Source organism: Aotus nancymaae, unplaced genomic scaffold, assembly GCF_030222135.1.
Source record: "Aotus nancymaae isolate 86718 unplaced genomic scaffold, 86718_ANA_hifiasm-v0.15.2.pri h1tg000072l, whole genome shotgun sequence".
NCBI classification, from domain to species: domain Eukaryota; kingdom Metazoa; phylum Chordata; class Mammalia; order Primates; family Aotidae; genus Aotus; species Aotus nancymaae.
Genome location: NW_026988487.1, coordinates 13,645,707 through 13,671,527, shown reverse-complemented (window position 1 = coordinate 13,671,527; position 25,821 = coordinate 13,645,707). Strand labels below are relative to the sequence as shown.

The 25,821-nt window shown below is 38.1% G+C and overlaps 1 protein-coding gene across 3 annotated transcripts in view; it reads right to left on the bottom strand.

Annotated features, from left to right (window-relative positions):
* The window catches only part of NLK (nemo like kinase), a 154,670-nt gene extending 129,159 nt beyond the window's left edge, over window positions 1-25,511 (bottom strand). For 2 of the 3 annotated variants that reach the window (XM_064367632.1, XM_064367633.1), the window contains exon 1: window positions 24,139-25,511. In XM_064367632.1, coding sequence (XP_064223702.1) covers window positions 24,139-24,596 — 458 coding nt within the window. In that variant the 5' untranslated portion in view covers window positions 24,597-25,511. The remainder of the gene's footprint in view (window positions 1-24,138) is intronic. The other variant, XM_064367634.1, reaches the window with a different exon arrangement.
* Between the last annotated feature and the right edge of the window lie 310 nt (window positions 25,512-25,821).

Sequence of the window (25,821 nt, the reverse complement as noted above, 5' to 3'; positions counted from 1 at the left end):
CATAATCCTCAATGCTGAAATCCCAAAAGAGCAAAATCCCCAAAGTCTAAACCCTAACAATTAAGATCCAAAAGTCATCATCATAAGATAGTTGCATCATGTTTGACAAGATCTTATCTCCTATTTCTATGCAAATTGCTCAAATCTATCCCTATCTTACACTTTTATATGCTGAATTTTCTTTTTAGTTTCTTCTTTCAAAAAAAATTTTCCCACTATTTTTAATTGTCAGTATTTTTTTAATTACAATTCTCTGTGACATGTATTTAATATTCACATCATTTCCAATACTGGAGGTATAAATTGTATAGACTTTCAGAGAATTCTAATTTGTTTTATGCATGTTTTACAAATTTGACTCCATGAAAGTGGATTAGCAGAACGTTGACTTTGTGTACAAGCATTTGCATGTGCTTAAAACTTGTTGAATAAATGGACAGATGTTCTTTTTATTTAAAAAAAATTTAAAAAAAAGGTCTACCTAAACCTCACACCTAATACAAAAACTAACCCAAACATGAAATACAGAATTCAATGTAAACCATTAAACTATATAACTTTTAGAAGAAAACGTAGAATTCTTCATGACCTGGGTCAGGCAAAGAGTTTCCAGATCCGACACCAAAAGTTATGATCTGAAAAGAAAAAATGGATCAACTGAACTTCACCAAAATTATAATGTTTGTATTGCAAAAGACATTAAAGAGAATTTTTTTTATAAAGAACTACAGACTGGGAGAAAATATTTGGAAGTCACACATCTGAAAGAGGATTTATATCCAGAATATATAAAGATCACTCAAAACCTAATATTAAGAAAGTCATCCAATTAAAAACTGGGCAAAGGCTTGAATAGATACTTTACCAGGATACAGAGATAGCTAATAAGCCCTTGAAAAGATGCTTAACATCTTTAGTTATTAGGGAAATGCAAAACCACTACTAAAGAGCATTGCATATCTATTCAAATGGTTAAAATTAGGAAGAAAAAAAATAAATATTACCAAATGCTCACAAGCAACTGGAACTTTTAGACCTTGCTGGTGGGAATGCAAATTGCAATCCCTTTGGAAAACAATCTGGCAGTTTCTTTTTTTTTTTTGAGACAGTCTTGCTCTGTCGCCAGGCTGGAGTGCAGTGGTGCGATCTTGGCTCACTGCAACCTCCGCCTCCCAGGTTCAAGCAATTCTTCTGCCTCAGCCTCCCAAGTAGCTGGGGCTATAGGCACGCACCACCACACCCAGCTAATTTTTGTATTTTTAGTAGGGAGGGGGTTTCACCATGCTGGCCAGGATGGTCTCAATCTCTTGACTTGGTGATCCGCCCGCCTCAGCCTCCCAAAGTGCTGGGATTACAGGCGTGAGGCACCACGCCCAGCCTGGCAGTTTCTTTTAAGCTTGAACATATAATATGACTGGTTCCACTCTTTGGTATTTACCCAAGAGAAATGAAAGCCTATGTCCACAGAAATACTGTAAATGAAGATTCGCTCCAATTTTATTTGTAATAACCAGAAACAACCTAAATGTCCATCAACAGGTGAAGAGGTTTTTAAAGCTGTTATATATTAATGCAATGAACAAGGACAAACTATTAGTACATGCAACACAGGGACTGAAATGCGCCCACTGGATATGGTACCTATCTGCTAGTTAACAACAGGTCATTGGTTTTGTATTTGTCAGAGCAGTTTGAGCTGTATGGTATGTGTAGAAATGATTATACAGCGGACTGTGAATAAATGAGGTGAAGAGGTAGAGACAGTGATGGACAACTACACTTTCAAGGAGCTTGACTGTAAAGGGAAAGAAAGAGGTTAGGCTGGTCATCTAGAGGATGAGGGTTGAATTTAAGGATAAGGTTTGAACGAGTATAGAGGGTAAAACGAAAGGGAAAGGGGCAAAAGTTGAACACCTGAAAGAAGAAGATCATAGATGAAGTAAAGCCTCTGGAAAAACTGGAAGAGGATCCAGAGACTGAAAGTAGAGGAAAGCTACGCTGACATAACTTCATCTGTGGGTGTAACAGGAAGTTACCCAGTTCCTGCATCCTTTGGCTTTATTTTCTCTGTAAAATAGGGGAATGAAGTCATCTGCAGAAAGTGAGGAATAGGTGGAGTAGAAACTTGAGGAAAGAGGTAGCGGTTTGAAATGGCTGTGTGAGCAGTGGATAAATGAGCTGACTTGAGACAAGTCTAAGACTTGCTAGAGAACACTGAAGGCCCAACAAACTTTATATACCATGAACCACGTCAGACTGCTATAAAAGTTTCTAAATATCTAGGGATGAGCCTCAAGCAAGTTATATGATAAGGAGAAATGTATTTATTTATCACTGCCAACTTGTAATAAAGTTTGGGTCCACACTAGGAGTAGCATTCACCTAAAGACTATACAACTACCTTCTTCCAGCTTCTAGACCCATTCCTATTCCAAACCATTCTTAGTACTGCCTGAGCCACATTTTAAAAATAAATCTGATCATTTAAATCATTTCTTTAAGTCATTCAATAGCTTCCCAGATTCATATAAAATCTCAAGGTATTAATATAGCAAAGAAGTTTCTTCATAATCTATCCTCTTGTTCTCATCTCTTAGCAATCACACTCATCCTACATTCTAACCATAATGAACTAATTCCAGGTCCCCAAACATACTGTCATCTCTTACTTACCGACTTTGTACATGAAATTCCCTCTGCTTGAGATGCCCTTCCCCTTTGTCCCATCATCATCAAAATTTAACTCAAATATCACTCTCCTATCAGGCCTACACTGCCTAGAAAAAAGTACACTGCCTAACTTCAGGGGGTATCATTCACAACATAATGTTATGAAAATGGTCACATCAGAATTGTACAAACTAAGGATCTTGGTATCCCATCTATATCTTCTCATAGTAAACATTCTGTACATAACTGTATATATATCTTAATTGCAATTTTTAAAATAAATATTCAAGTATAAGTTTCTCCTGGTTAAGAATTATATCAAGGAAGCTTCCTTCACCTTATAATTTAGACTAGGTTAAATTAGGCTTTTCTAATTAATCACTGTTTTTCTCCATAAAACAAAAATGTAAAGTGCTAAGAGATAACAATTAAAACAGCTAATATTTATTGAGTGTTGACTACAGGCAAGACACTGTAGCATTTTATATGCAGTATCACATTTAAATTTTCATAAGAACCTGAGATAGGTACCATTATAACTGCTATTTTTTAGAAGAGAAAGCTGAGACACAAAGCAGTAAAGCAACTTGCCAAAAGGCACATGGCCAATAAAAAGAGGCAGAATGTGAATCTAGGCAGACTATCTTAAGAGACTGCACTTTTAAAACGACTTGTTTAAGCCAGGCTCTGAGGCATATACCTGTAGTCTCAGCTACTTGGGAGGCTGAGGCAAGAGGTCTGCTTGAGCCTAGGAGTTCAAGGACAATCTAGGCAACATAATGAGACCCCATCTCTGAAAAACATTTTTTTTAATAATATGCTAAATGTCTGCCTTCCCTGCTTCATATGACATGAATTTTGTTCCCAATCTACCCTCAGGACTCAAAGCCTAGTATACAGGCCTCCAATAAATATGTCTACTAAAGACCAGGTAGGGTGGCTCAAGCCTATAATCCCAACAATTTGGGAAAACAAGGCAGGACAATCACTTGAGGCCAGGAGTCTGAGAGCAGCCTGGGCAATATAGAGAGACCTCATCTCTACAAAAAATACTTTAAAATAAAAAAATTAGCCAGATTTGGTGTTACATGCCTTGTAGCCCTAGTTACTGAGGAGACCAAGGTGGGATGATTACTTGAGTCCAGGAGTTCAAGACAGTGAGACCTTGTCCCTTAAAAAAAAAAAAGTTTGCTAAGTTAAAGATGACTCTAGATTCAGCTCTCTGAATACCTGTTATCTACCATGTTAGCCATCTTTCTTGACTTCCACTGATCAGCGAATTTGATAAGCCTACTATGTTCCTGACAAATTATCAATAAAAGTGTTACAAACTCCTATATATATGTTCAGTAAATGATGTGACATCTCAAATCTGGACATTCACCCAACTACTTAACTGAAATCACAGCTATTTAAACTATTCAAAGGGCTAAAGAACAGACCCATTACTTTGGTAGGTTTTCCATAAAACATTATTTTACCTTTTGTCAAGGCTTGCAGTTTTTCAACAGGTAAATCAACACTCTTTTCTCATTTCATTCAGTTTAATTATTCTTAGCTTCCTAATGCACTTTGAAGCTCTTCTCATTTTGTCACAATTCTTTTCTGCCAACCTCCTATTTGTCACAAAGCTCCAGAGAAGAAAGAGTGAGGAATAAGACGTTCCATATTACTAAGTGAACTTTTACGAGGGCGAGGGAATAAAACTTCCACGAGTTTGACTACATAAACATCTTTGGAGAAAGGGAATTAGGAACTTTCTTTATGTAAACAAACAGAGACAAAACATCAAAGAACTATCAGATGGTAAAATTACCTCTCCTCCTTCGGAGAGCTAAATTTTAGTGAATACTTTTTACAAAACAGTTTTTTAAAAAATGTATTGTTTTTAAAACCCAAACCCTGAGAAATGAGAAAATGATCCAGACTTATGAAAAAATTGTGTGTGTGTGTGTGCATGTGTGTGTGTATATACACATACATCATCCTTGATTTTAAATTCTTTTTCCTCTTGAATGCCGTATGAAACTATAAACTGAAGTATGCTATCATCCAACATGGAGCATACTCACCAGTGTTTATTTGAGGTTAAGATGTTCTCACTGTGTTATCAAACAAACAATATAACAAAGAGAAAAGATAAGAAATGACTTCTTAAAAATAAAAACGTTGCCAGTCGCCATGGCTCACGCCTGTAATCCCAGCACTTTGGGAGGCCAAGGCAGGCAGATCATGAGGTCAGGAGTTCAAGACCAGCCTGGCCAACATGGTGAAACTCCGTCTCTACCAAAAATACAAAAATTAGCCAGGCATAGTAGCACACACCTGTAGTCCCAGCTAGTCGGGAGTCTGAGGCAGGAGAATAGCCTGAACCCGGGAGGCAGAGGCTGCAGTGAGCAAAGATCGTGCCACTGCACTCCAGCCTGGGCAACAGAATGAGACTCCATCTCAAAAAAAAAAAAAAAAGTTATTTATCCCATGGTTTGTTGTAAGACTAGACTATAATACACATGGCTTTAATACTAAACTTTTCATCATTATCCAAACAGCACCCATTATGGTACATTTTAAAAGTCTTTTCTTAAAACACTGTACAATTCCAGGTTTTTTTTTTTTTTTTGAGACGGAGTTTCGCTCTTGTCACCCAGGCTGGAGTGCAATGGCGTGATCTCGGCTCACCGCAACCTCCGCCTCCTGGGTTCAGGCAATTCTCCTGCCTCAGCCTCCTCAGTAGCTGGGATTACAGGCACGCGCCACCATGCCCGGCTAATTTTTTGTATTTTTAGTAGAGACGGGGTTTCACCATGTTGACCAGGATGGTCTCGATCTCTTGACCTCGTGATCCACCCGCCTCGGCCTCCCAAAGTGCTGGGATTACAGGTGTGAGCCACCAGGTTTTGATTTTTAAAAGGACTAAAAAAAAAAATCTATACATTCATTTTAAGACTCTTTAGTCATCTTCAGCAACTTTCTAAGTGTTACATGAAGCTCAATAATGGTATTTACATTAAGAAAAACAGAACTAAGTGATAGGAAATGGTCAAAATGTTAGTATTAGCCACAGAACTCTTTTGATCATGAGGGCAATAAAAGTCAGAATTAAGCCACTAAATGAGGATTACAGAGTCACCATTCTAGACATCCTCAGAAAAAAAATGCCAACAGGCTGTCCCATCTATAACTCTCTTGTTCTCTCTTTCTGGCACTTTAATATCCTAGTCTTATTCATGCAGTTTTAATAGGCAACACTTCCCAAACTTTCCCCACTAAAGTACATGGCATTTTTTTTAAGGGTCAGAAGGCACCTGCAGGTCTGGAACCCCAGCTCAGGGATTAGATGGATGGAAAGTCCAGCATGAGGAAGGAACTGCTTGAACTAAAGCTGACAGGATGGCACTGTTTTCTAAAACAAAACAAAAAAATTATTTTATAATGACTTGAGAAATATATCCCATGTATAGAAAAACTGGAGGTGGAAATCACCAATTACTAGGGCATTAGTCTAGTATGCTGGACAAAATGATCTTGTGTCTCCTCTAACGTAAAACGACAAAATAAAGCTTCTAAAAAAATAAAATTGCATTTCTAGTTTTAAGAGTTTTAGGGAATTAACACTCTCATTAGCCATTTTCATATTCTGTGGTATTCAGAATACATGTAGATACCATGAAGTATGTCTTACAGCTGAGGCCTCTGCAAATCATATAATAACTTATATTACTCTCAAATTCACATTAGAAACTCAAGTGACATTGAAATATCACACAAATTAGCTGGTGCTACTTTTGTCACTAGCACTGTTGCATCACAACTAAGGCAGCAGAAAAATCATCTCTGGGTTCGTTCAAGACCATTTTCTTTTAATGTCTTTTTTCAATGTGCTTATAAGGTTATAGATACCTTTTAAAAATAACTCATAGAATTACAGAATGATAAAACACTGAAATTGGATAAACTGGTATTTCAATCTCCAACTCTCAGCAAATTGATCACTAGAGGAGTCTATTTAAAACTAACTGGCCCTCAGGAGGCTGAGGCAGGAGGATGGCTTGAGCTGAGTTCAAGGCAGCAGTGAGCTATGACTGCATTCAACTCCAGCCTGGGTGTCACAGCCAGACCCTACCTTAAGGGATCACTGATACAGATTTTCATTTAATAAATTGTGGGTATATTTCAAAAATGACCACTCTACTACTCATAGATTTAGGTTGCTTTCAATCTGGGAGGATTATAAATAGCATTAAATGAACATCCTTATAAATATATCTTTGTATCTAAGCTCAATGATTTCTCCAAAGAGCGTGTGCATTCAATTTTGAGAAACTGCTCTTCAATCAAGACTCCATCCATCCACACTATCATAAAAAATTTAAGTGTATATGTGTTTCACTACATCTGCAACAACAGGGAGGATTATTACTTTAAAATATCAATCTAGCAGTTTAAAAGTGTTATCTCATTTCTGCATGTTTATTAATGAAAGTGAAAATTCTTTAATGTTTTTTAACAATATGTATTTCTTCTATGTGCTCATTCTCTAGCTTTTGCCCATTCTCTGTTGGGTTCTTCAAGTTTATTTCTTGTTGATTTAAGAGCTCTTTAGGTTGAGTGTGGTGGCTCATGCTTGTAATCCTAGCACTTTGGAAGGCTGAGGCAGAAGGATCACTTGAGCTGAAGAGTTAGAGATCAGTCTGGGCAACATAGTGAAACCCCATCTCTATTTTTAAAAAGTAAAAAAGATAGCTCTTTAAATATTAAAGATATTAACTTTTATTTTTCATATATGTTGAAAAACATATATGAGTTTTTGTTTTTTCTTTTAGGTATTTTTAATGGCGAATTTTACCAAATATACACCTTAGATGTCTTCATAGACAAATCTGATGTTCTTTTCTTCCTTTGAAGTCTAATGTCTTTCCCTCCAAGACTATAAAAATAGTTATATTTCCTTATTTTTTGGCTTTGTTTTTAAAAAATCTTTAATCTACTTGGACTTTACTTTTGTACATAATGAATATAAACTATTCTTCCCCACTGTTTGCTAAGTAACCCAACAAAGGTACAAAATAAACTAGTGTGCTGGAACCTATGCATACTGCTTATGACAGACTTACATTTTCTGGAAATTTGTAAGCTGTTTGTGAAACATAGCCATAAAAAACTATATAAACAGAATAAAATAAATCATATTTAAAACAAAGGTAACAAATACTCAAGAATTATCACTCCCTAGTTATTTTGTTATGATTTATGCTCTTAAGGTTATCTAACACGTATTTTATCTGTATGGTGAAAATACTATATAAGAGTGTGCCAGTGCATATCTTTCTCCAATTCAGCATTTAGTAGCTTCACATTAGTGGCTTGAAATTGGCCATTATAGGAGTATTACAAGAGATCAGCAAATCCTACAAACTACAGCTTTTTTATTTTTCAGAGAGCCTGTTGTTAAACACATGTCAGCATACCCCTGGAATAAGCCATTCTTTCCTCACTAATTTGAAAAAGGATCTCTAGTATATACTAAACTGCCATTTATTCATAAGTTTATAAAATAGAATGAGGAGCTTAGAATTGAACTTTTTTTTTCTACTCTAGTATCACAGACTACTTGGTATGTTTTGATATATTAGGTAAGACTTTGGACACAGTTTCTACTAACTGGATCTCTATTTTTCTAACATAGATCACAGTCCTGCAAAGAAAAGGGTATTTTCCCTAAACAATTCAATAGCATTCTTAACTTTATGTAGATTATAGAAAACAGTACAAATAAAGGACTATTTCATTTCAAAATAAAGGACTATTTCTGGATATAGTTGGTTACCATATACTTATTATAGATTAGGACTCTCACTTTTTTTAGGGGGGCGGGGCACTCTTACTTAAAAAAAAAAATTCAAACATAAGAAAACAAAACCACTACTATGGGGTGGTTCTAAATACCACTAAGTGTTCTCTCATTAAAAATTCTGCCAGTGCGTGAGGAAATGGGAATCTTTTAATATATAATGGCAAGACCCAATGATAGTACTCTTTTTTTTTTTTGAGGCAAGATCTGGCTCTGTTGCCCAAGTTGGAGTGCAGTGGCACCATCTCAGCTCACTGCAACCTCCGCATCCTGGCCTCAAGCCATGCTCCCTCCTCAGCCTTCCAAGTAGCTGGGGACTACAGGCACATACCACCATGTCCAGCTAATTTTTGTATGTTTTGTAGGGATGGGGTTTTGTCATGTTGCCCAGGCTGGTCTTGAACTCCTGAGCTCAAGCAATCCGCCTGCTTTGGCCTCCCAAAGTGCTGGAATTACAGGTGTAAGCCACAGTGCCTGGCCAACAGTACTGTTCTTTGAGAGTCACCATCACATACAAACTCAGCATTGGAAACTTTCTTCCTTTTCTTCATAGAGATGGGTCTTGCTATGTCACCCAGGATAGATGCATTGGCTATTCACAGAAGCAATCATTGCATATTAAAATCCCAAACTCCTGGGTTCAAAAGATCCTCCTGTCTTAGCCTCCTAAGTAGGCTGAGTAGCTGAGACTATACTCATGGGCCACCATGCCCAGCCTAGAAGCTTTCAATTCAACAACCAACAAGCACCCAGCCTGGGATCATGCTAGGCTCTGAAGAAGCAACTAAGACACGACCCTGATCTTTAAAACTCTCATAATTTTTGATGGATCAGTGGGTAAAGAACGTGTCACAAGTGGTTATAAGCATTTGTTTTCATTAGCACTGAGAGACAGAAACAGATTGTCTTCAAGAATAAGTATCTACTTTAAGAGGAAAAGAAAATCAGGTATAAAAACTAGTTATTTAAAGTTTGGCTACCTACAGAGACAAGGTGATATATGCTGATAACTAGCTCTTCAGCACCTATACCAGTTAAATATTACAGTGTCCCTATTTTAATGTCTTTCCTGCTGAGGTTCTTTAAGAACTCAGTGATTTATTTGTAAATACTGATATCAACGGCATCAAGAAATCCAGTAACTGCTGTCTATGTAATTCCTTACCTGTCACAGGCCATTTAGATTTGCACTTCAGCTACCTCATTCTAGGAGTTTACATTATGAAACTATGTAATGAAATACCTGGGTTGACTCAACAGAACCACCCTTTTTGCATCTATACTGAAAGACCTCACTTTTAAAGGCTTACTGTCATTTGATTTCTTGTAAACATCTTATATTGTAGCCTAGGCAGAAAACACAGCAGTTGCCCTTTTCACACATACAGTTGATATAGTGACAATTTCAACCTTTTCCAATCATTAACTAGTATTTTAGATTTTAAAATCTATTTCTTAAGGCTTTATACTATATATAGAAATAATCATTACCCTTTGGGAAACAATGGCTCATTTACTGAAAATGAGTTTAACAAAGGAATTATTTGGTACTGAAAAATACAGAGCAGTGAATTGGGTGACAGAAATCACGGCATCATCAGCTCATATGACTCCATTAGGGTAATTTACTTAAAAAAAAAAAAAACTACAATAACTTAAAATTTAAATTCAACAATAAAATCATGTCCTCTGTCACAGAATTGTGAAACCAGATCTTAGATTATTTTGAAAATGTTCCCTTAAGTCCCAACCTGAGATTAAAAACCACAAAAAAGAAAACTTTTGTAGAATGGAATATTTCTATACCGCCTGAAGCTTAGTTTTGACTGGTACATGTTTCAGTTACACATTTGATTCACACTGAATTTTGTTTTAACTATTGAGAATAAATAGCATTCCAAAATAGTCACAAGCTTTAAAACTTCGAGTTCCTTCTCTAGTTAGACGGCTTACAAAATTCATTACATGGAACAGTGAGTTTATGCAGTGACCACAAATTTCTTAACACATTGTATAAGTCTTAAATTAATCATAACCCAATCTCCACAAGTTCTGTAGAAATAGCCTCAAAGTAGGTAATGCAAGAGTCACAAAATGTTAATCTAGAAGGGTGTTTTCCGAATATACCATACAATTCTTTCAAATTTCCTGAGGTTTAAAACTTTTCAAAAAATAAGTGAGAGAATATGCTCAAAATAGATATACAACTTAGTTACATATAACATGAAAAGACTGAGTTGTTCTTCACCAAAAATCTTGTAGTATGTGACATTTAATCAGAAAACTTGGAGTCACTGGCCCACACAAAATAACCAACAGATTAATCTAAATATTCCATAGTTTTTTTCAGATGCGCGTTCCTGGTTTAATTTACAGAGTTTTTGTTTTTTACTTGTTTTGTTTTTATAAGAACACTTCCTCCATTTTCAATAGGCATTTAGTTGGACAGGTATTACTAGTAAAGCAGCAAAACACCAAAACTCTGGCTCAGCCCCCAACCAGCTGTGCAACATTGAACAAATCTCTTAGCTTCTCTGGGTCTTAATTTTCCCATTTATAAAATGAAGCAGCTAGTCTAGAATGCATTCTAAAGTATCTTCTAACTCTCTAGTTTCTTTGAGTCAGAGCTCTAGGCTGGTGGAAATGAAAAAGCGCTCAAAACAAATGGCCAAAATCTCATTTTGCAATGTTAGTGAAACAAACAGGATACAAAATTGTAAATACAGTGTGATCATAATCCCAACTCTAAATAATACTACAAACATATCCACATATTCCAGGTAAAAGTCTTGTAAACAATACACCAAAATGCTATCAGTGGTTATCTCTGAGTTGTAGGTTACAAACTGTTCTTCCTTTCGGCTTTTCTGTGTTTTTCAAGGGTCCTATAATAAACATACTATTACTCTAATAATAGGGAAGAGGGTGAAAAACAAAGAAAAAAACCTTCCTTTTATGTGCTAAAAGAATTTTACATTTGGAAAGGATTCTAGAATTTGAATGAATTTTTCAAAAACAGTTGGATGGAGTTAATCAGAAAAAAAGATCTCTGGTGAAGTCACATACCTGATACCTGTCAACCATCACATAAAAGCTGGTTATTTTCCCTAAATTAATAAGTTTTCAGGAGGTACTATTTTTTTCACTTATACTGAAACCAGTAATAATAATTATGATAGCTAACATTTACATAATACCAAGTATAGCTCTAAGACTTTAAATATATAATAATTCATTTAATTCTTACAACAGCCAGACGCAGGGGCTCATGTCTATAATCCCAGCTACTTGGGAGGCTGAGGTGGGAGAACTGCTTGAGGCCAGGAGTTTGAGACCAGCCTGGACAACCTGGCAAGAATTCCAGGACCACCACCTCTTAAAAAATAAAAAAGTCAGCTGGGTATAGTGGATCGTACCCTACAGTATCAGCTACTCAGGAGGCTGAGGTGGGAGAATCACTTGAGCCCAAGAGTTGAAGTAACCACTAACACTCCAGCCTGGGCAACAGAGCAAGATTCCATCTCTTAAAAAGAAAAAAAAGGAAATCCAGCTTGGCACAGTGGCTGATGCCTATAATCCCAGTATTTTGGGAGGCTGAGGTGGGCAGATCACAAGGTCAAGAGATCAAGACCATCCTGGCCAACATGCTGAAACCCTATCTCTACTAAAAATACAAAAATTAGATGGGCATGGTGGCGTTCACCTGTAGTCCCAGCTATTCGGGAGGCTGAGGCAGGAGAATCGCTTGAACCTGGGAGGCAGAGGTTGCAGTGAGCCAAGATCGTGCCACTGCACTCCAGCCGGGTGACAGAGGGAGACTTGGTCTCAAAAATAAATAAATAAAAATAATCCCCACAACCACCTTACAATTATTGGAATACTATCACTATCCCTGCTATACACATGAAGATCATGAGGTACTCAGAGATAAAATAATTTACCCACAGATAATGAGGGGCAGAGCTAGGATTTAGAGAGAGTTATCCTCTCAAGTAGCTGGGAATACAAGTGTGTGCCACCACACCAGCTAATTTTTATTTTTTATTTTCTGTAGAGATGAGCTCTTGCTACACAGCCCAGGGCTCAAGCAATCCTCTGGTCTCAGCCTCCCAAAGCGTTGGGATTACAGGCATGAGCCAATGTGCCCAGACAGAGTATAGACTCTTAACTACTAAATCATACTATCCCTTTAAGTGTTAAATGTTGTTCTCTTCAGGTCACTCTTTAACTGCTTTTGTTCTAAAAGTTCTTCTAAACAATTTTTCTTTAAACTGAAAAAAGACTGGCCCCACTTTTACCAGCTCAAAATTATGATTCTTTTCCAAGTCATTATTTCAAAGCTATAAGGAATATAATTTAATCCCTGTACCTATCACTAAGTGAATAATATTATAACATCTGAGATATTAAATAACAGTAATTATTAAGTTTAATAAGTCTTAAAAAAAGTTGCTTTGTTGGTTGAGATTTGTCCTCCTTTCTAAAATTTCTATTTTATTAACATGTTTTAAATAGTCTTATAATTCAATAGCTTGTGTTTTTAAAAGAATGCCTGTCAATGTTTACTTTGAACATTTGTTGTGGTATACACCCAGTTAACTTCAGAATAACCCCAATTACTATAATATGCAAAACCTGAGAAAATGGACACAGAGGAAGCCAATCAGTTAAACATAGTTGAAGATGCTCACATAATTCTCTAAGGCAATTCAAACCCAAACCAAGCCTCTTCTGCATAATACCCACATTACTTGCAAATTTTCATAGCTTTTAATAAAGCTCAAATTTCCTCTACATCTGTATTACTAAATTTCCAGCTCTGAAGTAAATATAGAAATCAATAGTTTCCTATTTTTAAAAATTGGAAGAGAGGGAAGTGGAGAAGAAGGTGGGGAAAAAAAAAACCTCTGCACCAGGCTGCCTGTTAATTTAGATGTGCAATGAAACAATTACCTGAAAATTGCACCCTTTGGGTACTTTTGTACTGGTAAGATAATACAGTGAAATAAAGTCACCTGTTTTATTTCAATTAACTTACACAATTTGCAAATCTGCAACGCTCTGCCATGGTACATTAAGAAAATTAGCATGTAAGAAAAATCACCTGCTTATGTAAATTGAGGATGATTTTTATCCATGCAGATGGAAAAAAAAAAGCTGTAATCTGGGTCAAATTACTAATTTTATCTATTTGTTCAAATGTCTCTTCTCTCCTTTTCTCTGTAGCTCAGAGCAAGAATTTTAGGTCAAAGAATGGATAAACAAAAAGTTTCTGTGTTGTCCATTCCCCCATAAGAAGTCTGCTGCCTGACACTACTGAGCTCTATACTACTTAAATTGAAAACAAGACTGAGAACCCTATCCGGATAACAAAACCAAAACATGGAGAGGAAAAGAAATCAATGGGAGATGTCTGTTCTAACTGGGAAGGAAAGCAAACATGGCAAGGATCAGGTACCAATTCCACCTTCTGCTACTTTAGGCAAACAAAGCTTCAGAAAAGAAAAGGAAAAATGCCTCCAAATAACTCAGGGCAGACAGGACTTCTCCACAGAGATCATTATTCCAGTATGTTCCATAAGTGTACCCAGTCAAGTTCTTCTGAGTCTGACGTAAGTTAGACAAATGCATTATCTCGGTCTTTAATGACTGCCTTCCTGGCATTTACTGCTGGTATTCATCCCTCCCATTTAAAACTGACTCCATCTCCAGGTCCAGGAGTGGATCTGATTGCTCCAAAAGTAATCTTATCTTCATTGACAGTGGATTGGTTCAGAAATGAGTATATAATCCAATAAAAGCCAAAGAGAAGCCAGGTGTGGCGGCTCACGCCTGTAATCCCAGCACTTTGGGAGGTCAAGGTGAGTGGATGGCTTGTGCCCAGGAGTTTGAGATTAGCCTGGGCAACAAAGTGAGACCCTGTCTCTAAAAAAAAATTAAAAAATAAAAAAATTAGCCAGGTGTGGTGACAGAGCGAGACTCTCAAAAGAAAAAACAAAACAAAACAAAATAAAACAAAACCACAAAAGCCAAAGACTCTAGAACTATGCTGGTGCTGGTCAGCAGGGTAGTCAATAGTCACATGTGGCTAGAGAGCACTCAAAATGTGGCTAGACCAAACTGAGACATATTGTAAGCATGAACACAGTGATTTTGCAGACTTAGTATGGAAAAAAATATAGATCATTAATAATTTTTATAGTGAATACATGTTGAAATGATAATATATTGGATATAGAGTCAAAATACATTAATAAAATTAATTTCACCTGTTTCTTTCTTTTTTTTTTTTTTAAAGACGGAGTCTCGATCTGTCACCCAGGCCAGAGTGCAGTGGCACAATCTCAGTTCACTGCAACCTCCGCCTCCCGAGTTCAAGCAATTCTCCTTCCTTAGCCTCCCAAGTAGCTGGGACTGACAGGTGCATGCCACCACGTCTATCTAATTTTTGTATTTTTAGTAGAGATGGGTTTTCACCATGTTGGCCAGGATGGTCTTGATCCCTTGACCTTATGATCTGCCCGCTTTGGCCTCCCAAAATGCTGGGATTACAGGCATGAGCCACCGTGCCCAGCCAATTTCACCTGTTTTCTTTTTACATTTTTTACTATGGCTACTAGAAAATTTAAGATTACATAGATGGCTTTCACCATGTATATAATAGATTAGCACTGCTGGTTTGCTGAGGATGTCTACAAAAACTCCCTTCCTCTTGTACAAGAGCTTTAGGAAGTCATTCTCTGTCTCTGGGCACTGTAAGTCCTAAACTACTACAGCCTTCAAGCCATGTCAAAGCTCCTTTTCTGGAAGGCCCACATGCAAACTACTAAGTATCTTATCCAAATTCAGAATTTAAGAGATTCCTGGAAAGAAACTTGTTTTAAAGAAATTTGCAAATTAATGTAAGCACTGGCCCCCAAGTACCTGATTTCTCACACACAAAGAGGTGACAAAATACTGAACATCAAATTTTATTTAAAAATTTTTAAATCACTCAAAATATTATAAGAAAACTATTATGAGACTTTTAAGAAACTATGCAAATTTTTAAAGTCTAAAACACTAAAAAGGTAAATATTATCAGGAAACTAGTAGTATCAAATAGACATGTAGGAAGAAATTGATTGCTCATTTGCAAATAGGCCTTCTCTCCTCCACAACTGAACTACATGTATAATTCTTACCAATAAGTCAGTCACAGAAAAAAATGAGTCTCTTGAACAAACTGAACATTTAAAATCTAATCTCAAATTAGAAAACTCTATAAAAGCCACCACACTGGAACAGGGTGACATTTCTCTCATTCCTCCTTGAAACAATTTTAGAAGCTATTCAACACTGTAATCCTGAAGAGAGAAAGTTGTCTTGTGGTCACTAGCAAACTCCATTGCCCACAAACAATGCCACTATGCCATACAAATATTAATTTTATAATAGAATCTTAGGAAACATAGGATTTCATAAATGAGAAAACCAAGGCTCAGAAAGTTTAAATAACCTTACCACGGTCACAGAGTTGTTGGCAGCAAGGCTAGGAACAGAACCTTGACTCCTAACAAGTGTAGTTTATTATTCTATTACCCTACTGTTAAAAAAAAATCATCGCACCTTGAACATGACAAACATCAACTGCTCTGATTTTTAAACTAAAACAACAACAATAACAAAAACCCCCCCGAGATTTGGAAGAACTGTACTAATAATTAAAAAATAAAATTATAAAAAATAATACTTAAGGCATTTTTTAGAATCAAACATACACATTATAGGGAAAAACAAATACAATCATTCTCTCAAATGCCATCAATGATCTACTTATTAAATACAACGGCCTTTTCTCCATCTTAATTTTCTTTGACTTTTTTTTTTGGAGACAGGTTCTGGCTCCGTCACCTAGGCTGGAGTGCAGTGGTGTGTTATCAGCTCACTGCAACCCCAGCCTCCTGAGTAGCTGGGATTACAAGTGCATGCCACCACGCCAGGCTAACTTTTTTTCTTTTTTTTTTTTTTTTGTATTTTTAGTAGAGATGGGGTTTCACTATGTTGCTCAGGCTGGTCTCGAACTCTAGGGCTCAAGTGATATGCCCACCTCAGCCACCCAAAGTGCTGGGATTATAGGTGTGAACCACCACACCCAGCTTTCTTTGACTTTTTATTGGCACCAAAGATCACACCCATTTTCCTAACAATCTTCTGCCATATTTAGGTTGTCAATCACTGTAAACACATTTTCCTGACTGCCCTTTAGTTCTGCTTCCAGTAGCTTCTTCCACCTAAAACTGAGAACATTCCCTAAGACTCAGACAGATTTCAGTTCACTCTATTTTACATACCCCCCCAAAAAAAAAATTAAATCTGACCAAGTCTCTCTTAAAAACTTTCAGTAGTTGCCATTTGCAGTATTTCAACCTTTTCTCATCATTACTTGCCTAAGGAGCCTTCTTAGGCTTTTTTCCTAATTATTCCCCTTACCATAGATATGCTATATAACTGTTTATGTGCTATATGTATACATATGCTCTATTAATAAAAAGCTGGTTTTAGTGCCTCAAGCCTTAAGCATGACATTCCAACCTCTTCATGATTGAGCTCTAGCTTACACCTCCTACCACCCACTGCACTGCACTTTCAGCATCTCCAGTCTGTAGTCTCCTGCATATAGGCCCTTCCACCTAGACTGCCCTTCACCACTGGTTGACTCTCGTTCTTAAAGCTCACTGAAGAATTACCTATTTTAGGAAGCATCCATACCTTCCATAGAAATCCCTCCTCTGCACTCCCTTAACGTCCAGTGACTATCTCTATTGCTGCATTTATGGCACTGAATTATAAATCTATTTCCCCCACCAGGTCATAATCACCTTTAATCCTTATCTCCAGCACAGTGCCTGCCAAATAGTAACACATAATAAACTAATGTTGTAAGAACTTGAAACAGAGTTTCACTCTTGTTGACCAGGCTGGAGTGCAATGGTGCGATCTTGGCTCACTGCAACCTCCGCCTACCAGGTTCAAGCAATTCTCCTGCCTCAGCCTCCTGAGTAGTTGGGATTACAGGTATGAGCCACCACACCTGGCTAATTTTGTATTTTTAGCAGAGATGGGGTTTCACCATGTTGGTCAGCCTGGTCTTGAACTCCTGACCTCAGATGATCTGCCTGCCTCAGCCTCCCAAAGTGCTGGGGTTACAGGTGTGAGCCACCACACCTGGCCTGAAAAGAATATATTCTTTTTTTAATGGTTTCAAATTTAGTTTCACCTCTCCACCAAGGCTGAGGACATCCTGAGAGTAGGCATGTGTCATTTTTTATATTGTTTACTCTCTGACTGTCAACTCAGCCAAGGCAATATGACTTAAACATCCCTCTACCTCAGTACTAAGCACAATGCAGACAACACCAACAGCAGTTTAATAGAGGTTCACAAAATTATTTATAAAACTAAATATCCCCATTTAGTGCATGCGAAAGTGCCGGTCCACAGCAAACTGACAATAAAAATATATAGACTAGTGAGTTCCAAAAGTGTTAAAAGCTTTCACTGCCTCACAGTAGACATGACTCAATTAGTCAAACTATTTCAAAACTGGGTTTAGGTAAAGAGCACCAATCATTATCAATGGCAGACATCCCCCTATATACTCTCTCTACTCACACCATTACAACTAATTGTTAAAGTTCAATCTCAGTAGAGTTCACTTAGAAGTCATCTTTCCATAATGCCAGAGTATCAGTTTTTTCTGTTTCTAGACTAGGTACCTTACAACTACTGACAGTGTCTATCAAGACTTGTTACATGCTCACTGACAGTGTTACAACTGTTGCCTCAGGCACTCTGTTACCCCTCAGCAACAACAGGATCACACTGACAAGCTATTTTAGTTAGGAAGTCCTTATTGACCTATATTAGGTGGCCCAATCAACAAATAAGTCACTGGAGTAGAATGGAGGCAAAGGGACTCAGGACTAAAACTCAAACAGACTCATAATTAAAGAGCTTCTAACAGCTTCTGTCCATTTATTGGTTGGATGACAAATGAAAAAGTTTCTTTGGCCTTGACACTCTTCATCAAAGAAACCAAAAAAACATATTAAGGAAATACACAGTACATGAACAGTTAATTCTTGAATTGCTCAGACATCAATAAATCTAATAAAAACCACCAATAGCCACTTAATTTTACAATATAGAAGTCAGAGAAAACTCTGACACTCCAAGTTATGAAGACAATGGAACATTCCAGTACTCCATTAGAGGATTTTTTATATCTATAGCTCCCTGTGCTTTGAAGGTAAACATCCAGAATTTAAATTCAAACATATATTTGGTTAATGCATTTATGCATTTACAAATTTTTTTTCTAGTCTAGCATATGAAAGAGAACTATGCCTGCCCCCGTATCTCTTTCAGGACACATGCCCAGTGACACTGATAGCTAAAAATATGGCATATAATTCTGAGGGATATTGTCTTAGCTTGTTTGAAAAGGCAATGTTTCTGAAATATCTTTTTTAATAAAAAATATTTGTCTTTTTTTCTAAAATAATATTTGACAGTATAACATGAAATTTCTCCCTAAGAATAAAACAAGTTTATTTTTTGTGCTGTGGCTTTGTTTTTTGTTTTCTGAACATAATTTGGATAATCTTTTCAGGAGTCTAACTACAAAACGACTTGCAGTGTTACAAGCTGTGGAGTTTCAACCACCAAGAAGTGGGTGCAGTATCATTAGACTGTTAGTTTTATTCTCTACTCTTTGCTTTCTCTACTTTATGATCATGAACCTGCAGTTTCTAAAAGTAAGTTCGTCTGTAGTTAAAATTAACAATACAGATTTCCACATTTCTAGTTTCACACGGATGCTTTGTTATGTCTAGAAGAGCAACCGTTTCCTTTTTACGTTACAGGCTCTGCTTCTTCAAATCTCTTTTCACAAAACAGACCCCCCCCCAAAGAATCCAGCTGTGGCTGTTAATCTTGGCTGATGGTGGAGAAACTTCTCAATACTACAGATTCTTAACCTGTAAAACATAGTTAATAACAAAATACACTTTAGCATACTACTCTTTCTGATGCAACTTACTCCAGGATTTTCCCCAAACATATTCCAAAAGCATTCTCCATTTTCCTAAATTACAGTTTGCTATGTGGAGTAAGAAGACAGGAGAAAACACAATGCCTCTCATTTTCACAAGATGAGTAAGCTAGGCAATCTCCACCATGCACAAGGGTTTATACTGAATAATTTTTTTGTTAAATCAGCATATTTCTCCCACTTCACTGGGATCTTTAGCAATTCATACTTTTTCATCCAAACATAAGCAAATTAAATTTCTACTAAAGCTGAACTTCAACAATAAGGATGTCTTTCATTTGTTACATTCTGAAAAGAAAACATTAATTTCTTCCCTGTATATAAATCCATAATACTTTGGAGTTCAGATGATCTGACTAGAACACCTATAAAGTCCATACAAATGTGTATTATTTTTGTTTGTTTTTAATTAATGGACAGGACAGCACAGAGTATTTTTCCCTTGGCTTTAAATTCAACCTTTTTTTTAATCTCCCTGGTATACAGTATAACTGAGGGGACACACTATGTTATTTAGAGTCATGCCTCCAAAAATAGTCTGCATGCTGATTTCACCTGATAAATCTGACAATCTATGAAGACACTTCATTGCACGTTAACACAACAGCTTGATTTTTCTACCAACAATAACTACAATAAAAACAACTAACACTTATTGATGCTTACTGTGTGCTAGACAGTGTACTCCTTGGTTTACAAGAATTACCTCACTTAATCTTCACACCAATCCTGAGATAAGTACTACTATTATCCCCATTTTATAGATGAGGAACAGAGAGGTCAAATAATTTATCAAGCTCACAGAGCTAGTAAGTAACCACCACTATAGTTTTGAAAGATAAAAGTAACCTGCTGAAGTTATTAGGATAAAAAAATTCAAAGACCTCCAGCATTACTTGGAGTACAAAAAGGCAAAAGTGCAAGTGAATCCCAGGCTTTAGTAATCAGACAAGTCACAAACCAAAACGCTAATTTTACAAAAGAGCTTTTCCCAGACTCACTTTTACCAAGGTGGCAATATGTGTCATTAACTCCATCTCTGATATGTTAAGTGGCCAATGACAAAACTGCCTAGGTGTAGCGGCCCTCAAACCACTCTCATGTGGTTAACTTCCTCCAACTTTCAACATTATATACTTCATGAGCCCCTGAAACTCTTTGTCCCAAAGCATTTTCCTCTGGCAAATGTGAACTACAGACAAAAAGGAAGATTTATATTACACTGACTGAAGTTACTATTTGTGGGTTGTTTTGTTTTTGCATTATGAAAATGTCCATGTGGGTGTTTGGAAGCTGTGAGTCTCATAAAGACGGTCAAATTATATATGACATTTTGATAACCCATAAACAACATTCTATCAGTGGCAACAAATGTATCTCAGGCTATCCCACAATCACATTACCAGGTAAACTGGAATTCTTACTTTGAGATAAAATACAGCAGACAGTTGTTAATGAAACCTTAATTGAACTGTCACAGCACCATCTTTACCAGCAAGCTAATGAGTAATTCACTATTTTACACAACTGTCCAATACTGATAAGTTATTCCACTAGTTAAATTCAGCAGAAAGATAAATAAAATCAGCTAGACTGAATTGTTCAGTGATAAATCTGGTAAAATGCTGCATCACTTCTACAAATATCTCTCCTTGTCTACATGGAAAAACAACAATCCCTCTCAAAATTGCATGCTGCTTTTGTAGCCATCAGTTATTACTGCTGGGTGTATGTCCCCAAGGAAATGGGGGCAAATACAGTTTCTTGTCATATGCTATGCCAGAAGAATACTTGCAAAATGCATTAAATGAATATATGTTTGAATTAAATGAATCTTATAATACCCAGGTAGTTAGTTATACGGTGGTTTGAATCAATGATGCATCACTGGGAGAAAATCTTTACGTTCCATTTTAATCATTTTAGAAAAAAGTTGTTTCCAATTCATAAGGTGCTTTCTAAACTAAAAATAAAAATTCTTTTTAATTAAAAAGTAAAAAAAATAAAATAAAATTCAGTAATTCCTTTACCTTGGGTTCCAGAATACTAGTGCAATTCCCTGTAGTTTGGTTTTCAAACCTCTAAACAGTCTTACTTAGGTCATACAACAGTTAAATTTCAAATCTAATAAGCAATTCAGACAGGAAGTCACTGACAAGTAAATATAAAAATAGGAAAGTATTTGCATACAAAACATACACCTGAAACTCTTTCCTTTTTCATACCAAATTGTATTTCACCTGTAATAGCTGATGAAAACACTCAATGCAGTTAACTAGAAAAACTCGGTTAAAAAAAAAAACAAAACCAAAGACCCAAATCACATGAGGACGCAGAAGGAGGGTGGCCATCTACAAGCCAAGGAGAGAGGCCTCAAAAAAAAACCAAGCCTGCACCTTAATCTTGGATATCTAGCCTCCAGAACTGTAATAGATAATTTTCTGTTGTTTAAGCCAAAACAAAGAAGGACCTGACTAGATCAATTAACCAAGCAGTATAGATGCTAAAGCACTGTGCTAGGTGCCAAGGAGAAAAGGATTACAACAAGACTATCCTTACCCTCAAGGGGCTTACGAATGTACTCAGTGACACACAGCAAACCTGAAATAAGATGGTACACAAAGGAGTACTTTAAGTATATGAGACAAACTCCATAGGTGGTAGAGCAGTCAATCAATTAAAGAACTTTAGAATGGATTCAAATCAAATACATTGGGCTTTCAGATATCAGTGATTCATAGTACCCACTAGCAGAATGTTTGCTGTGTGAGATGTTTCAGTACTCCAGTTCTTTATTGCCCCTTCCTTAAAAATAATAAAGTTTAAAAATCTTCCTTTGCCACCAACTTGAAGTTAAAACTGCTACAAGTCACATCACTTTTTGATAGACATGTAAGTGAAAAATGCCTTTAGAATATACTCAAGAATGCTGCAACCCATTTCCCTTTCAGTATCCCCAGTTTTTAACATTGCACGTAAGGCACTAAAAAAGCAAGCAAGCATCCAGATCTAAGAAGATCCAAATAAGTGCTGAAAGTTATTAGTAAATCAATGACAAAATCTACACCAAGGAACAACCGTTTTCCTGTTTGCTCCATCGCCCAACCAAAGCTTGGAAATCCTCAAGAGTTAGGCAAGGATAGGAAGTTCACAGTTAAATCTCTGAGATAGTCTATAGAAGAGAAGAGAGGAAGGCAGGAACAGGCAGGTCCCTGAGCAAAATGACAGAGAGGCACCATTGCCAGCTATACTCTTTCCCACCTGGAATCGCACACACCTTGGAGAAAGGACCGTGCTGCAGCAGAAACTTGCTTGGAGACTAGCTGAGCAAACACCAGACACTACTAGTTTAAAAAATGATGAGATCACTTAGTAGCCTAGATTATCAAATCTGAAATATAAATACAATGGCCAGTTAAAATGCATAAACGATGTGCCTATCATTTTTAGCCTCAAAAACAATGACAAAAGGGGATATTTACCAGGCTAGTTCCAAAGAGTTCATTTGCCTGTGGTAATGGGGGCTTTTCTAGGTAGTAACAAGAATCAATTTTTGAATGCACTGAAAATATCAATTCATCTATCCAAAGTGGAATCATTAGTCCTTGGGAGAAAATAGTTCATTCTAGTTTTGATAGGAACAAACATATTTTATTATAAACTATTAATCCTTTTAAGGTTAGACCAAATAGATCAAAATGTTTTAAGAAGCCTTTAGACTTTTACAAATATCCTAGCACTAGCAAAAGTAGTGTCATTTGTTTAAAAAGTGTATTTCCTACTATAGCAACTGACCAACAGATAACAGCAACTTAAGAGGCACTAAATGACACTAAAACATTACACGGAATGTGGGCCACTGCATAGCTAGTCTACTAACCTCATTTGTGGTACTCATGTGTGATGCTATATTTAATGCATTCTTATCAAAAGGCTAAAGCTACATACTTCCCAACCGTAGCTTTATGGTTTAAAATAAAACCACTCAAGCAATGATCTTAACTGGTTCAACTATGAATCCTACCTTTCTTCTGGAGATCAAGATCACAAAATAAGGAGTGAAAAGACAGAAAGGATAAGAAAGTAGTTACACAAAGTATATCCTAACGACAAGAGTATTATAAAAGAATTGAGTCTGGATCAGTTGCTAACGCTTAATCCCATTGGGCAACTGATCCAAACTAAATCAAACACATGAGATGACCAAGACCTTTGTAGGAATTAGTATTCCATACATTCATCTACTGATCCTGTGTTCAGTGGCTTGCTTAGGTTCTAATAGAAAAGTCTGGTAGACAACAAACATGTGTGTTGCTCATGAGAAGGTGCTCCACCAAACTTGCCATGAGCCTGGACAGCCGATGAATGAGGCCTCTTTACCACGTAATGAGGGTGGCTTCCTACAGTTGGGTTGAGAAGCTTGCTCCATCTTGGTCAACATGGAGAAAACCATAAGGGTTGGAATCACCCAATCACAACCATCCGAAGAAACCATAAGAAGTTGTGTTCTTTTGATACTCACCAGACAACACCAAAGGCTCCATATCCAATAGGTCTATCCGGTTCAATATCCAGCTGCTGTTGTGGATGATGCGAGTGCTGATGATGGTGTGCCTTAACTGTAGCAGCTGCGGCAGCCTGTACCTGAGCTGGGGCTGCTGCAGCTGGTCCAGGAGCCTGCCCCGGTGCCGGTGACGGGAAATATGGCTGTTGTTGCCCAGGGTTTAACATGGCTGCAGCTGCAGCCGCTGCTGCGGCTGCCGCAGCTGCCGAAGACGTGTGCTGCTGTACAGGGTGTACAGCGGCAGCTGACCCCGGATGAAGATGGTGTTGAGGGTGGTGGTGGTGGTGCAGGTGAGGAGGTGGGAGGTGTGGAAGGTGGTGGTGATGGTGGTGGTGGTGACCTGCTGCTGCTGCAGATGTACCGCCATTGTAAGCCGCCATCATTTTTGCGTTGGCTCTTGCGCCACAAAGAGACATTCAAAATAAATGCCCTTTGATTGGAAAGCAAACTGGGTCAAGCTGTCATTTGGCCATTTAAAAATGAAGAAAAACCACTCACTCCACCTCAAAAAACATAGAGCGTAACTGGCTTTATGTCTTCATCAGTCAATCCAAACAAGTTAAGAGGATCTTGGTGTTTTAATTTTGGGGTGAGCGTGTGTGGAAGGGTGTGAATTGCCAAAAGGAAAAAAAAGGGAAAAAAAGAAAAAAGAAAAGAAAAAGGAAAAAAGGACCCCTTCCCCCCAGGATTCCTGCCACAAGTGGGTACTAAAACTCCATTCTTAATTCGGGGGAGGTTCCAACTTTGAATGTGGGAATAAAGGCCAAACCTCCCGACCCCCTGAACTCCACACACGAAAAGGATCTGGTAACACACCACCCTTGGAATCTTGAAAGAAGGTTGACTCATCTACCCCTTCCATTCCCACATCCTTTTCTAAACACCTACCACCTCCTCAAAAACACGATTAAAAAAAATTCCCACCACCTTAAATGGAGAAGATAGGGGGAAATTATCTGGGAAACCAGCTTCCAGCTTCCCCCCCTCGAACTCTCAGGCCTTCCTACATCTCCCCCTACTCCTAGTCAGGTTGACCTGATTGGGGAGGGGGGGCGGGGGTTCTAAACTTTCCTGGGCAGAATGAGCCAGGGAAGGAGGCTGGAGTGAGGAGAGGAGGCGACAGCAGGACAGAGAGGAGAAACAGAGCCGGGGCAAAAGTAAAGGGAAGGAGGTGCAGGGAGGAATGAAAGAGGTGGGCAGCGCTCGGACGCCCAGACAGAGGGAACCGCCCCGGGAGAAGGTTAGGGTCCCGGGGCCAAAGAATAGGAGCCCCGGGAGGCGGGCGGGGTACGGTCGGAAGCGGGCTGACTCCTGCCCCCGCCGCCGGCTGCTTCTGCTGAGGGTTGGGGGGGAGAGCGGGTGGGTCCCCCGCGCGACGGCCCCGCAGGGCTCAAGGCTGCTCCGTCTCCCCCCCTCCCCCCCACCCAGCTTCCGTCCCCGCGGCCGCTTTCTCCTCAGCCGCCGCGGCCGCTTTCTCCTCAGCCGCCGCCTCCTGAGCCGCCGGTGCCGCCGCGGCCGGACTCACCTCCCCTAGCAAAGCCGGATAGAGCGGAGCCAGCGGCGGACACGCGCAACCAGCCGCCGAGGCCCCGCCCCCGCCTTGCACTGACCGGCTGCCCTAGCCAATCCACGCCCACCTGT